Raw genomic sequence first — 13,782 nt, 5'->3', positions numbered from 1 at the left:
ATATATATGTGTACATACATATGTATATACACACACACACACACATAAATATATAAATATATCAAATACATATTTGGACAAATGAATGATTCATGTTACATTTCCCTGGACAAATATGTATCTATAATAAAGACTAGATTCTATAGATTATTCAACGGCATAACTACTCTATGAAGAATATATTGAGAATATGTATTTGTTGTTGTTACTTCATACTGTCTGTTAATATAATCACCCTCTAAGTGAAATCATTTAAAAATGTTTGTAGTATAAGTACAGTTTCAAATTTTCACATAGTATTTGTGTGAATGTCTAAGCACACAGCTTAATGAAAGAAATACTGGGATAATTTTGAAATTTTTTTTATGTTATTTGTGCAATGATATTTTAAATTATAGCATCTTTATTGAAAAAATACAGTAAAACATCAGGAATAACTCTGAAAAGACAAACAGCCAAATGCTTAAAGATCCAAAATGCCACGTAATTCCAAACGTTTTGAAATCTTTTAGTAACTTACATATCAATATTGAACTTCTAATTTTCTCTACTCTCTATTAATTAATAAGTAGCCTGGTATCTCTCAGTTAAATAATGCAAGTCACTTGCTTGCTTTTATTTTTGTGTCGTTCTTATTCTGACTGCCAGGTACTTCTAGGTGTTACTAAGAAGGAGTGAGTGTTATCATGAGAATATCTAGCAGAAGATAAAGTTTTCTCGTAATAAGTTAGTGAAAGTTATTGTGTTTATATTCTATAAGCACAGATTCAGAAGCAAGATAACGATATGTAACTTCCTCCATTCACAGAAGTGGCTCTTTCATGAAGATGAGAATAAGAAATTTCAAAATTATCCCAGTATTTCTTTCATTAAGTTGTGTGCTTAGACATTCACACAAATACTTTATCCCAGCTAATAATGTTAAGCTCTCAAAAGATGGTATAGTTTGAGTCTATTGAAAGAATAGAAAGTGTCATTTAGTAAAAAATAATAAAAATTGTTTAATGGAATTTTATTCACCCAGCTCTCTTTCAGATATCAAGAATGGTGACAGGTTTGACATTTTATCCTGCTTGTAAGCTAACAAGTTAACTTGCTGCAGTTTCATAGATACTGGCAAAAGACATGGGGCACCTGGGTCAGAGAGAAAGGACTTTATTACACAAGGGGCAGAGAAGGCAGCATGACCTTCATATTTGCATTGATTTCTCTTGCTCTTCAAGTCACACAAGGGTAATGCAGAGTGGCACAGGTAAATACTACACACAGTGAGTTCGTGTCACACACGAGGAACCTAGAGTTTAGGAAACTATCAATCACTTAAGGGGGCTGCTTGCAAACTTGCCCAACCTTTGCCCTTGAAGGAGACATTATCTTTATTATACTGGTTAGGAAAGAAATCTGTCCTCTGCCCTTGGGTCCAGCAGGGAGACAGTATCTCCAGCTTCCGAGGTTGTTTGCTATACAAATACCCATTAAAAAACTGGAACAAAAGCTGTCAGTGTCTCTTCACAAGACATGTAGCAACAACATGACAAATTTTCTCTAACTACCTACCCATTCACTAGCATGGGCTATAATGAGTCTTAGAAAAGTTGGAGATTTTCACATCTGAACCATGTTTAGGCTGATGTTTCCTTTCCTCTTCCTGAGCCCAGATAATTAGAATACAGCAAGAACAAGAAGAGTAAATAATCCTTTAACAAATCCGTAGATAACCCTAATCATCACTTTAGTGCATAATAATTGGTTCTTATTTCCTAGCTGGGTACTAGATGCAATAAATTATAAATGCCTGGTTACTCAAGTTTTACTGTTTCAAAAAAGAAAGTTTTATAAAATTAATATTAGTTGTTAGCATCATACTATTCAAATGTTTTAATAAAATGTATGGGTTGATTTAATATAGTGATCGAAATAAATAGTTTTTATTTCAAATAGACAATTGAGCAAATAACTACAGACTAATTTATTTTAGTATATTGATGTATATTATACTTGAACACTAAATAATAGAAGTCTAATTATAATTAAAGTCTGTTTTATAGAATATGAATAACTATAGTACTGGATTCTTAGTGCATAAGTCCACAGTTTCTGGGCTTCTATCCCAAACCCTGATGCAACAAGGAATCCAAAAATCACACATCATAGACACTTACTCTATCTGCCCCTTTATTTCTGTTGATTAAATTATCCAAGATTGGCTCTATGTAAAACTAATGGTATCAAACAATAAGTAGGCCCATTAAGAGTGAGAATAAAATCGAATATTGTTTGGGAATTCACTTTTTTATCATAATTTTAGAAAATTTCCCTCAATGCTTTTCATGCTTTCCATTTAACTTTTAAGGTATCTTGCATAAGCCAGAATAAAATTACTATCACACATGTGAGGCAGTCTGATTTTTCCATAAACCTGAAATTGTTCTGGTTAAATGTGTCTAAAACATAATTTATGAGGAGATATTCAATGCACTGATGACACTGAAATGCTAGGAGGCAAACAAAAAAAAAACTTTGTTATAAGATAAACTTTTGAAATATAATTTTAAATTTTAACTAGTAAAAAATTGAGAACATTAAAATAGTAATATGCTGCCATCTTCAGGGTTCTATAATTTATTTCCTCTAAAAAATGTATTCTACTCTGTGTTGAGTATATCATTTTCTAGTCATTGTCATGTTAAAAGTAAGCTACCATTTTAGATGCTAGTTACTATGTAAATATGAAGTAAAGAAAGTATCTTATACCCATATTTTATTAAAAAATTATGTGAAAGAATTATGAAAATTATTAATATAACCATAAATATACATGCTTGTTCCTACATCTTTAAGAAAAAATAAGGATATCTATAAAGTGTTGAGTTGACTTGTAAATTAAAGAAAAAGAGAACACAGAGCCAGGCGCTGTGGCTCATGCCTGTAATTCCAGCACTTTGAGAGGCAGAGGTGGGTGGATCACTTGAGGACAGGAGTTTGAGACCAGTCTGGCCAAGATAGTGAAACCCTGTCTCTAATAAAAATACAAAAATTAGCTGGGCGTAGTGGCACCCACCTGTAATCCCAGCTACTCAGGAGGCTGAGGCAGGAGAATCACTTGAACCCAGGAGGTAAAGGTTGCAGTGAGCCGAGATTGTGCCACTGCACTCCAGCCTCGGCGGCGACAGAGCGAGACTCTGTCTTAGAAAAAAAAAAAATGAATAAATAAAGTAAAAAATAGAACATTTTATTTTTTTGAACATTGGACTGAATTATTCATGTTTTTTTTTTAAGTAAAAGCATGGTTCCCCTACTTTGGTACTTATGAAAATCTTTCAAGTGGGTTGCTAGAGAAGGATAAATCTGGGATTGTTTAGTTTACATTTTTCTAATTTCTCCATTCTGACTCAATTCTAATTTTAATATGTCATTTCTAAAGCTAAATAGATGTCTTTGTATTTTGGGGAAAAAAAGTGAAAATGTAAATACTATCAAGTTTAACTATTTTTCTGCATTCAAATTATGTTTTCAAATTCTGTGGAGGTTTACCAGCAAATATATTGATTCTATGGATGGTAATATGTCAGTGATAAAACCTGTTTTTTAAATAACAAGTACTATTTTTATTTCATCCCTAGTTAGGAAAAGTGAAAAAAAGAAGAATGTTTCTTTTTTATTTTTGTTAGTTTCTACCTGATGGCTTATATTTTTATAAAATTATGTTTCATATTCAAAAGAAAATGAGATAAAAATTGAGATAGAATATATTTTTTAATGGAAAAATACTCAGTTTTTTTAATTGTCTTTGTTTAATTGTGTAATCCAATCCATTGCTCACACTGAATAATTGTATCTGGAAGCATCAAATTTTCCTCCAGATGAACAAATTTGACCTGTTGTAGATGTAGCTTAAGTATCCTCTGCTTCAATTTTAGAATTTCTATAATACAGTATATCCACGGATGAAATAAATTCTATATGCTATTTGAAATATAAGTACATACATATTAAATAAGGCATAATGTGCAAAAAGTGTCCTATTCAATTCCAGTTATATTATATCATGCGGTGACAATAGCATGCATTTACTCTGTGACCTGGTAAAGTCATTCAGTTTTCTAGAAACTGCTTCCATACATTTAATCATGCCATGAAAATAAAAAAATTTAAGATTGTTGCAAAGATTAACTAACACATAAAATTATGTTGGCATAGTGCTTCACATGTAATGGGTACTCAAAGTATAAATTATATTATATAATACACATTATATAAAATACATGCATTACATACATATTACATATTATATTCCTATATTCATTATATATTAAATGTAAGATGCTAAAAATATGAGGTGTAGTTATAGACTCTAACTTTAATATTTATGAGCATGCAGATTAAATAAAAGAAGCATAGATGTTTGAGCTGCAAGAACAAGATAAGGAACGTCTTAAATATGTGTATACATTTGTGCATGTATGTATGGAGTGGAAGGTAAACTTTGGGTGGTGATTGTGAACAATGGTGAATGTGCTATACAAGCAAAAAGGTTTACAGTTATATGGTATCAATTTAATATTTGTTCACTTTTACTTCAAACTGTTTCACTTCTATCAAATGCTTTTTTATGAGTTTTGTTATTATTCTGTATCTTCAAAATTACCCAAGTATTGTGTATTTATAGTATGTTGAATCTTTTATTCCAGACATAGGAATTCTTATCTAATTACAAGTATACAATACAACTTTCTATGTCTTCAAATTGGTTTTTATTGAATACATGGAGAACATTTCAGATATTACATTTAGCAGAATCTCTGGAAGCACCTGGTAGAACTTTGTCTGGCCTTCCAATATATCTTTGCTATCTTAGTCAGGATCCTGTTAACTTGGATTCTTTTATGTTAACAATATTTACATCTACAGAAATAGATGTTAAGACAGTGAAAACATTTACTTGGTTCAAATGCTGACTCAATATAGATGACAGGTCTGATATTTCAATGATGTACTTGTGAAAGCAAAGTATAAACAGACGTTTCCTCACTCCCCATAGGTATTTCTTACTGAGAGGTACTATTAGTTTGTGTTCCTTTCTGCTACTCCCTCTAATAATACTAAAATTTATGTTCATGCAATTTTGTCTTACTTTAGTAGTCAAATTATGAATTTTAGAAGTTATATTTTAAAATGAATTTACCCCAATTTAACTTAATTCCCAGAAGAGCTGCATGAATGTTCTCTTAATTCAGAGTCAGTGTCAAAAAGCCTTCCACAGATGGGACAAAAGTATTTCCAACCATTATTGGTGTTTATGATCATAATCTTCATGGTATGGGTATATCTCAATATATCCACAAAACCTTTTCTAATAATAAAACTTTGAATTTCCATCTGTGACACAAAGAGCATAGACCTCACAATAGCACGGAATCTACATTTCCCTTTAGTGTCAGTTGATTTGCAAAATTTTCCTGATGTCATTCTCTCAGTGAGGGGACGGTAGTAGTGCTCCCTCAAAGCCCTTCTAAATGTTATGGCTCTCTCGTGATGGGTGAAACTATTTGGATGTAAAGACATGCTATATATTTTCGCTTTACCCACATAGTATTCTGACACCCTGCAGCCTGAGAGAAATATTTATCACATAGCAGACGGAGAATCATACTTCTTATCTCATGACTGTTAAAAAATGGGACTCTCCATGAAGTTGAAAGTCGAAAACGAGTTTTGTAATTTATGGGGAAATTGTTTGCTTTCATCTCAACTTTCCCTGAGTGGGATCTTGATCTATCATTTAAGGGCTTGTTTTGGTCAATGTTTACTAGCAGGATTCTCAGATAGTTAACTCTTCCTAATTCTGACATAAGAGAGACCAATTTTCTGGGAATGGGGATCTGAAGTAGAAGGGACTCTTCTTTCATATCTTCTTCTCGTTGATCTTTTTGGATCTCTGTTTCGAGCTCACTGTTTTCTGCTGCTTGAGGAACAACATCTTCCTGGGAGGTTGCTGTGCCTGGCTCCCTGTTCATTGGGTTGGTTTCTACCTGATAGATCATATTGGGATCAGCAGATGGAGACTCTATGTCTGTACTACAGTCATTAGAAGGCTCATTTTCAGAATTTTTGTGAGCATTTCCAGCTGTATCACTTCCTTCTTTAGTAGGAGAACTCATCCTGGGTTCTATTTATGAGAAAGAAGGCAAAGATTTACTAAATTTATGTATGTTCCATTTTATAAGAAGTCAATTCTTTGGTCATGGCAAAAAGCCTGTGAATGTGCTATTTCTGTGCCTTCTTGCAACTATAAATATTGTATCAGAGTCACAAACCCACAGAATAAAGTGAAAACTGGGGGCAAACGTAAGCCTCCTATTAAATATGTTTTCTCATAACTTAGTTATGGACTTTCAATAAACTTGGAATAACATAACCTCTCATTTGGCTATTTTAGGTATATACCCTATGCACTAGAACACATTTAGTTCTGAATAGATGGCCCAATTATTTCCTTTTGGATGGTGAATTATAAATAATTTTCATTGAATAAGATGGATCTGTGTTACCCACCTGAGAATTTAAAATGGGGCTGAAATAGGAGGAAGGTATTATGAGTGTATATGTTTAAAAGAAAATTAAGACCTATGTGAAAATGATATGGTTGAATTTGTATAAGGTACAAGCCGTTCTTCCCCTGTAATTTTTACTTTTCTTAAAAACCTGCCTTTTTAAAAGTAATGTCTAGGCCAAGCGCGGTGTCCCATGCCTGTAATCCTAGCACTTTGGGAGGCTGAGGCGGGCGGATCACCTGAGGTCAAATCTTCAAGACCAGCCTGACCTACCTGGTGAAACCCTGTCTCTACAAAAAATATAAAAATTAGATGGGCATAATGGTGGGCGCCTGTAGTCCTAGCTACTCGAGAGACTGAGACAGGAGAATCGCTTGAACTCAGGAGGCAGAGGTTGCAGTGAGCGGCTGAGATCGTGCCATTGCACTACTGCATGGATGACAGAGCAAGACTCCATCTTTAAATAAATAAATAAATAAATAAATAAATAAATAAATAAATTGGATAAATAAAATAAAAGTAATGTCTGTACAAAGAAGTGCAATTGTGAATCGTGAGAAGGGAAAGTAGGGTAGATAAGAAAGTAGGAAGCTGATGAATGAAGTTCAAATTCTGAGTTCATGTATTAAAATATCTTCCAAATTCACCACTTTCTGTTCATTCTCAATGCCTCAGCACTAGTCAAGCTGAAAATTACCTCATGCTTGCTTTACTACTTATAGTGGCAGATTTCACTGATGGCAAACTGTACACTCACTACTCTCCTGTCACCCCTCTCCTCTTACCTTTTACTTTCCTTATGTCTTTTACCTGCTCAAACACTTTCAGTGTACCCTAATACTCTGAAACTCTATGCTTCCAATTCTACTCTATGAGAGGACTTTGAACAATCAACTTGACAGATTTCTTCAGAGCAGGATTATGGGCAGGGAACATTCTTACTGAATTCCATGGTGGAGAAAGGCGAATGCAAGTGGGCTGAAAAGAAATCTGGTGGAGTTTGAGAAATTGCCTAACATGGTTTTTATTTCTCACGGCTAGTTTTTATGAGCTAACATAGGTAGGATTTATGGATAAGTTAGCAGGATTTAAAGATGTAGAATTGATGTAGAATTATGTGGAACCTTATCTCATAACTGCAGTCTTCAGAGACCCTCCACAATCTGACTCCATCTCCCCTAATCAACTTTTTCCTCTATTCACTCGACATGCTTTCTCTGTTCCAATACTGCTGAGCTTTTATGATCTCATGCTCATTATTCCCTTCAATTTAATCTTCAATTATTTTTTCAGAGTTTGATATTAATTCAAGGGTGACTATTTTTTTATCAAACGTTATATCTTTTATTGGAGGTAGTGACCCCACTGTCAATATTAGACAGATCAATGAGACAGAAAATTAACAAGGATATTCAGGACTTGAACTCAACTCTGGACCTAATAGACATCTACAGAACTCTCTACCCCAAATCAACAGAATATACATTCTTCTCAGCACCACATCACACTTATTCTAAAATTGAACACATAATTCTAAGTAAAATACTCCTCAGCAAATGCAAAAGAATGGAAATCATAATAAACAGTCTCTCAGACCACAGTGCAATCAAATTAGAACTCAAGATTAAGAAACTCACTAAAACTGCACAACTACATGGAAACTGAACAACCTGCTCCTGAATGACTACTGGGTACATAATGAAATGAAGGCAGAAATAAATAAGTTCTTTGAAACCAATGAGAACAAAGTAACAACAAACCAGAATCTCTGGGACACAGCTAAAGCAGTGTTTAGAGGGAAGTTTATAGCACTAAATGCCCACAAGAGAAAGCAGGAAATATCTAAAATCGGCACCCTAACCTCACGATTAAAAGAATTAGAGAAGCAAGGGCAAACAAATTCAAAAGCTAGCAGAAGACAAGTAATAGCTAAGATCAGGGCAGAACTGAAGGAGATAGAGACACAAAAAACCCCTCAAAAAGTCAATGAATTTAGGAGCTGTTTTTTTGAAAAGATCAACAAAATAGACTGCTAGCCAGACTAATAAAGAAGAAAAGGAAAAGAATCCAATAGATGCAATAAAAAGTGATAAAGGGGATATCACCACTGATCCCACAGAAATACAAACTACTATCAGAGAATACTATAAACACCTCTACACAAATAAACTAGAAGATCTGGAAGAAATGGATACATTCCTGGACACATACACCCTCCCAAGTCTAAACCAGGAAGAAGTTGAATCCCTGAACAGACCAATAACAAGTTCTTAATTTGAGGCAGTAATTAATAGCCTACCAACCAAAAAAAGTCCAGGACCAGACAGATTCACAACCAAATTCTACCAAATGTACAAAGAGGAGCTGGTACCATTCTTTCTGAAACTATTTTAACAATAGAAAGAGAGGGACTCCTCTCTAACTCATTTTATGAGGCCAGCATCATCCTGATAGCAAAACCTGGCAGAGACACAACAGAAAAAGAGAATTTCAGGCCGATATCCCTGATGAACATCGATACAAAAATCCTCAATAAAATACTGGCAAAACGAATCCAGCAGCACATCAAAAAGCTTATCCACCATGATCAAGTCAGCTTCATCCCTGGGATGCAAGGCTGGTTCAACATACGCAAATCAATAAACATAATCCATCATATAAACAGAACCAATGACAAAAAACACATGATTATCTCAATAGATGCAGAAAAGGCCTTTGACAAAATTCAACACTGCTTCATGCTAAAAACTCTCAATAGACTAGGTATTGATGGAACGTATCTCAAAATAATAAGAGCTATTTATGACAAACCCACAGCCAATATAATACCGAATGGGCAAAAACTGAAAGCATTCCCTTTGAAAACTGGCACAAGATAAGGATGCCCTCTCTCACCACTCCCATTCAACATAGCATTGGAAGTTCTGGCCAGGGCAATCAGGCAAGAGAAAGAAAGGGCATTCAAATAAGAACAGAGGAAGTCAAATTGCCTCTGTTTGCAGATGACATGATTGTATATTTAGAAAACCCCATCATCTCAGCCCAAAATCTCCTTAAGCTGATAAGCAACTTCAGCAAAGGCTCAGGATACAAAATCAGTGTGCAAAAATCACAAGCATTCCTATACACCAATAATAGTGATCATAATTAAAGTTTATCTCATATTTTTGTCTGTCTTGTGCTGTTTCTAAGTCATGGAGTAGTATACTTTTCATTTCCACCAACTTTTAAGTATTTCATTCTTTTGCTTCTGTTACTATGTGATACTTTCTTATCCTGCTTTATTTATCTTTATTTTACTTATGTTTTTTTTGTACGTGCATTGTAAAACTCTAACATTTAAATATATGTATTTCTCAATACTCATTTCTCCATTCTCTAGTATACTTTTGCTTTACTTTCTTCTTCAGAGTCCTTCACACACTCTGATCATTTCACAGGCATATTTTTGGGTCCTTGCTAAGCTTTGCTGAGTTTTATGTTTTTAATATTGGCAATTAGAAAGTCTCTCTACATAAACATCTCAGCATCAGCAGTTAGCATCAAGGTCAAACAAATAGACAGAGTCTACATTTTGGAGGCTTTCTAAATAAAGTAAACTGAACTCACAAAATTTGAGGATAGTATGACTGGATGCTTCTCAGTAAGGCTGAAATGCAGTAATTCGGTGAGAACTGAAGTTGCTAGTGGCCATCTAAGGCTTGTCAGATGCACCCTGAAAACAAAGAAAGATATTTTCATAAAAGAAAGGAAAAAACAGCTCCTGCACCCTCTTCCCCCAAGAAAAGCATCTATGCTGCTCTGCTGTTTGGTAGGGTCTTTCACTTGCACATTCAGGATAACTATGAGATTCATTGTTCCCTTCTACATTCTGAAATAGGATTGTATATAAGAAATATCCAGTGTTCATTGTGAATATACTAGTATATTTATCACATATATTTATGTCACTCAACTATGTTAAGACTGGTTTTTCAATAAACATAATATATGTGATATCTAAAGGCTTATTGCCCTCTGAAATGTAATTACATCACAAAACTATGTACTTAAGGTTATTATTACTCATTTAAAAATAAACGCTCCCTGGAATTGCACAAGAAGGCTATATGTATTCTGTTAAACCTCTTAATCTTTATTATTTAATGTTTGGACATATGTTTGGAAATAGCCAAGAGTCATATGTCTTTCTTATTTAATCATTTTTTTTTAAATAACTCGGCCAAATGACTGTGTTTACCACCAAGTCTGCTATTTTCTTCTGTTTTCTGGTATTTTTAAAGTATTTAGTGTTCTATACCTCACTTACATAGAGCATTATAAATATATGTATTAAATATAAACACTAAAATATATATACATTAAATATAAATTTTAATATATATTAAAAATAAACCAAAATGCTTCAGTGTATGTATACACACACACACATACATACACACACACACAACATTTCACTGTTTGTTATACAGAAAACCAAAATCATTTTTTCCACAAAGATAAATGTAGATGTATGTGCCTGATAGCTTTTAAAATTATAATGTTTAAAATCTTTAAAATAAATGACTTTTGAGTTGATAATCAGGGCCCTGAAGAAGCACAATATTACGCTTTATTCTAAATACCAGGGTTGTGTTTTCAAATATTCTCTTCCGACCAAGATTTTTACATAATGACCTGTTGAGATTCAAAAGATACATATGGAGTTTTAAAAGAACCTGACTGTTTTGAATCTTTCTAAATCAGTTTTGATTATCCTTTATATTGAAAGTAGTTTATTTTTATTCTATTTATACTGTATCCTCCAATGCCCACATGCTCTGGAGAAAGACATGTGTTACTTCTAACAAAACTTTAAATATTTAGCACTAAATTACATTAATGACTCATCAGCTCAATCAGACTTCTTTATGTAAATATCCCATCTTTCCCTACTGACAAACCCCTCCAATATACAACTTCACTTCACCTCAGATGAAAGAGCTTCAACTAACATATGCCTTCTGATTCTCATGCACTCATGACTGGCCAGAAATCCCCACCATATCCTAATTTCTTCAATTGAGGGACCTTATCTTCTGTTTCTTTCAAATTTGTTAGTTTTATTTTAAAATGATTGCATCACTCAAAATGTTGTGACAAATGAAACCAGGAACTTTTCCGCATATGTTCATATCAAACATTTGTGAACATGTTAAATCCCTGACCCAGAGGGACAACTCTCAGAATAGGATCTACATCAACAAATGATAAATCAAGAAACCAAAGCTAACTTTAAAATAATTTCTTAAATATATTCTAAAATGGTTACACAAGCTAAGAAGTACTAAGATCCCGCATGTTTTCTCTTTCACTTTCAACTCACAGTTTATCTTCATTCTCATTAGTCAAAATCCTTAGGAAAGGTGTGCTTCACGGGGTCCTGCCCTTCCTGACCCCATTTCTTCTGCCCTCTACCTCTCCACTTATTCCTCTTTCAAAGTTCTTTTGACTCTGCATCACAATGCCCACAAAACATGGAAACCTAGCAACCTAGAACTCTCTTCAGACTGTAGGGGGAGGGAATAACTGAAATGGCAAATTCGAAATCTTTAGATGGCATGCAAAGAGTTAAGGCTGGGAACACCCATGAGTTTATAACTCTTGCCTTATCACACACAAAATCCTAACTATATGCAATATTCCCAATATTGAAACAGTGTGAAGACAGGATTGCCAGATGTAATACAAGACACCAGTAAAATATGAATTTCTTATAAACAATACATTTTTAGTATAAATATGTACCAAATATGATAACATATTGAGAGGTGACAACATGCTGGCAGCCCCGGCAGCCCTCCCTTGCTCTCGGCACCTCCTCGGCCTTGACGCCCACTCTGACGGCACTTGAATGAGCCCTTCAGCCCGCCGCTGTGATGTGGGAGCCCCTTTCTGGGCTGGCCAAGGCTGGAGCCAGTTCCCTCAGCTTGCAGGGAGGTGTGGAGGGAGAGGCGCAGGCGGGAACCGGGGCTGCGCACGGCGCTTACGGGCCAGTGCGAGTTCCGGGTGGGTGTGGGCTCGGTGGGCCCCTCACTCGGAGCGGACGGCTCGCCCACAAGACCCGAGCAGTGAGGGGCTTAGCACCTGGGCCAGCAGCTGCTGTGCTCAATTTCTCCCTGAGCCTTAGCTGCCTCCCTGTGGGGCAGGGCTTGGGACCTGCAGCCCGCCATGCCTGAGCCTCCCCCTCCTCCGTGGGCTCCTGTGCCACCAAGCCTCCCTGACGAGCGCCTCCCCCTGCTCCACGGCGCCCAGTCCCATCGACCACCCAAGGGCTGAGGAGTTCGGGCGCACAGCGCGGGACTGGCAAGCAGCTCCACCTGCAGCCCCAGGGCAGGATCCACTGGGTGAAGCCGGCTGGGCTCCTGGGTCTGGTGGGGCCTTGGAGAACCTTTATGGCTAGCTAAGGGATTGTAAATACACCAATCGGCACTCTGTATCTAGCTCAAGGTTTGTAAATACACCAATCAGCACCCTGTGTCTAGCTCAGGGTTTGTGAATGCACCAGTCGACACTCTGTATCTAGCTACTCTGGTGGGGTCTTGGAGAACTTTTATGTCCACACTCGGTATCTAGCTAATCTGGTAGGGACGTAGAGAACCTTTGCTCGGGGATTGCAAACACACCAATCAGCGCCCTGTCAAAACAGACCACTGGGCTCTAAGAATCAGCAGGATGTGGGTGGGGCCAGATAAGAGAATAAAAGCAGGCTGCCCGAGCCAGCAGTGGCAACCCGCTCGGGTCCCCTTCCACACTGTGGAAGCTTTGTTCTTTCGCTCTTTGCAATAAATCCTGCTGCTGCTCACTCTTTGGGTCCACACTGCTTTTATGAGCTGTAACACTCACCTAGAAGGTCTGCAGCTTCACTCCTGAAGCCAGCAAGACCACAAACCCACCAGGAGGAATGAACAACTCCAGACGTGCCGCCTTAAGAGCTGTAACACTCACCGCGAGGGTCCGCGGCTTCATTCTTGAAGTCAGTGAGACCAAGAACCCACCAATTCTGGACCCAATATGTTTAGGGATACTTTTTTTTTTTTTTTTTTTTGAGACATTGTCTCTGTCACCCAGGCTGGAATGCAGTGGCACGATCTCGGGTCACTGCAACCTCCGCCTCCCAGGTTCAAGCAATTGTTCTGCCTCAGCCTCCCAAGTAGTTGGGACTACAGGCGCTTGCCATTACTCCTGG

At 36.2% G+C, this 13,782-nt stretch overlaps 1 protein-coding gene across 1 annotated transcript; it reads right to left on the bottom strand.

Annotated features, from left to right (window-relative positions):
* Window positions 1-4,831: 4,831 nt before the first annotated feature.
* Window positions 4,832-11,968, bottom strand: CPXCR1 (CPX chromosome region candidate 1). Its single transcript, XM_055268817.1, is given in 5 exon segments — window positions 4,832-5,558; window positions 5,561-5,794; window positions 5,855-6,169; window positions 10,164-10,269; window positions 11,920-11,968. Coding segments are annotated over 3 exon segments (903 nt in total). The 5' UTR covers window positions 6,162-6,169; window positions 10,164-10,269; window positions 11,920-11,968; the 3' UTR covers window positions 4,832-5,196.
* Window positions 11,969-13,782: the final 1,814 nt, after the last annotated feature.

This window comes from Symphalangus syndactylus, chromosome X (assembly GCF_028878055.3).
Source record: "Symphalangus syndactylus isolate Jambi chromosome X, NHGRI_mSymSyn1-v2.1_pri, whole genome shotgun sequence".
NCBI lineage: Eukaryota > Metazoa > Chordata > Mammalia > Primates > Hylobatidae > Symphalangus > Symphalangus syndactylus.
The sequence above is the reverse complement of the archived record's forward strand: the minus strand, read 5'-3'. Positions and strand labels throughout refer to the sequence as shown.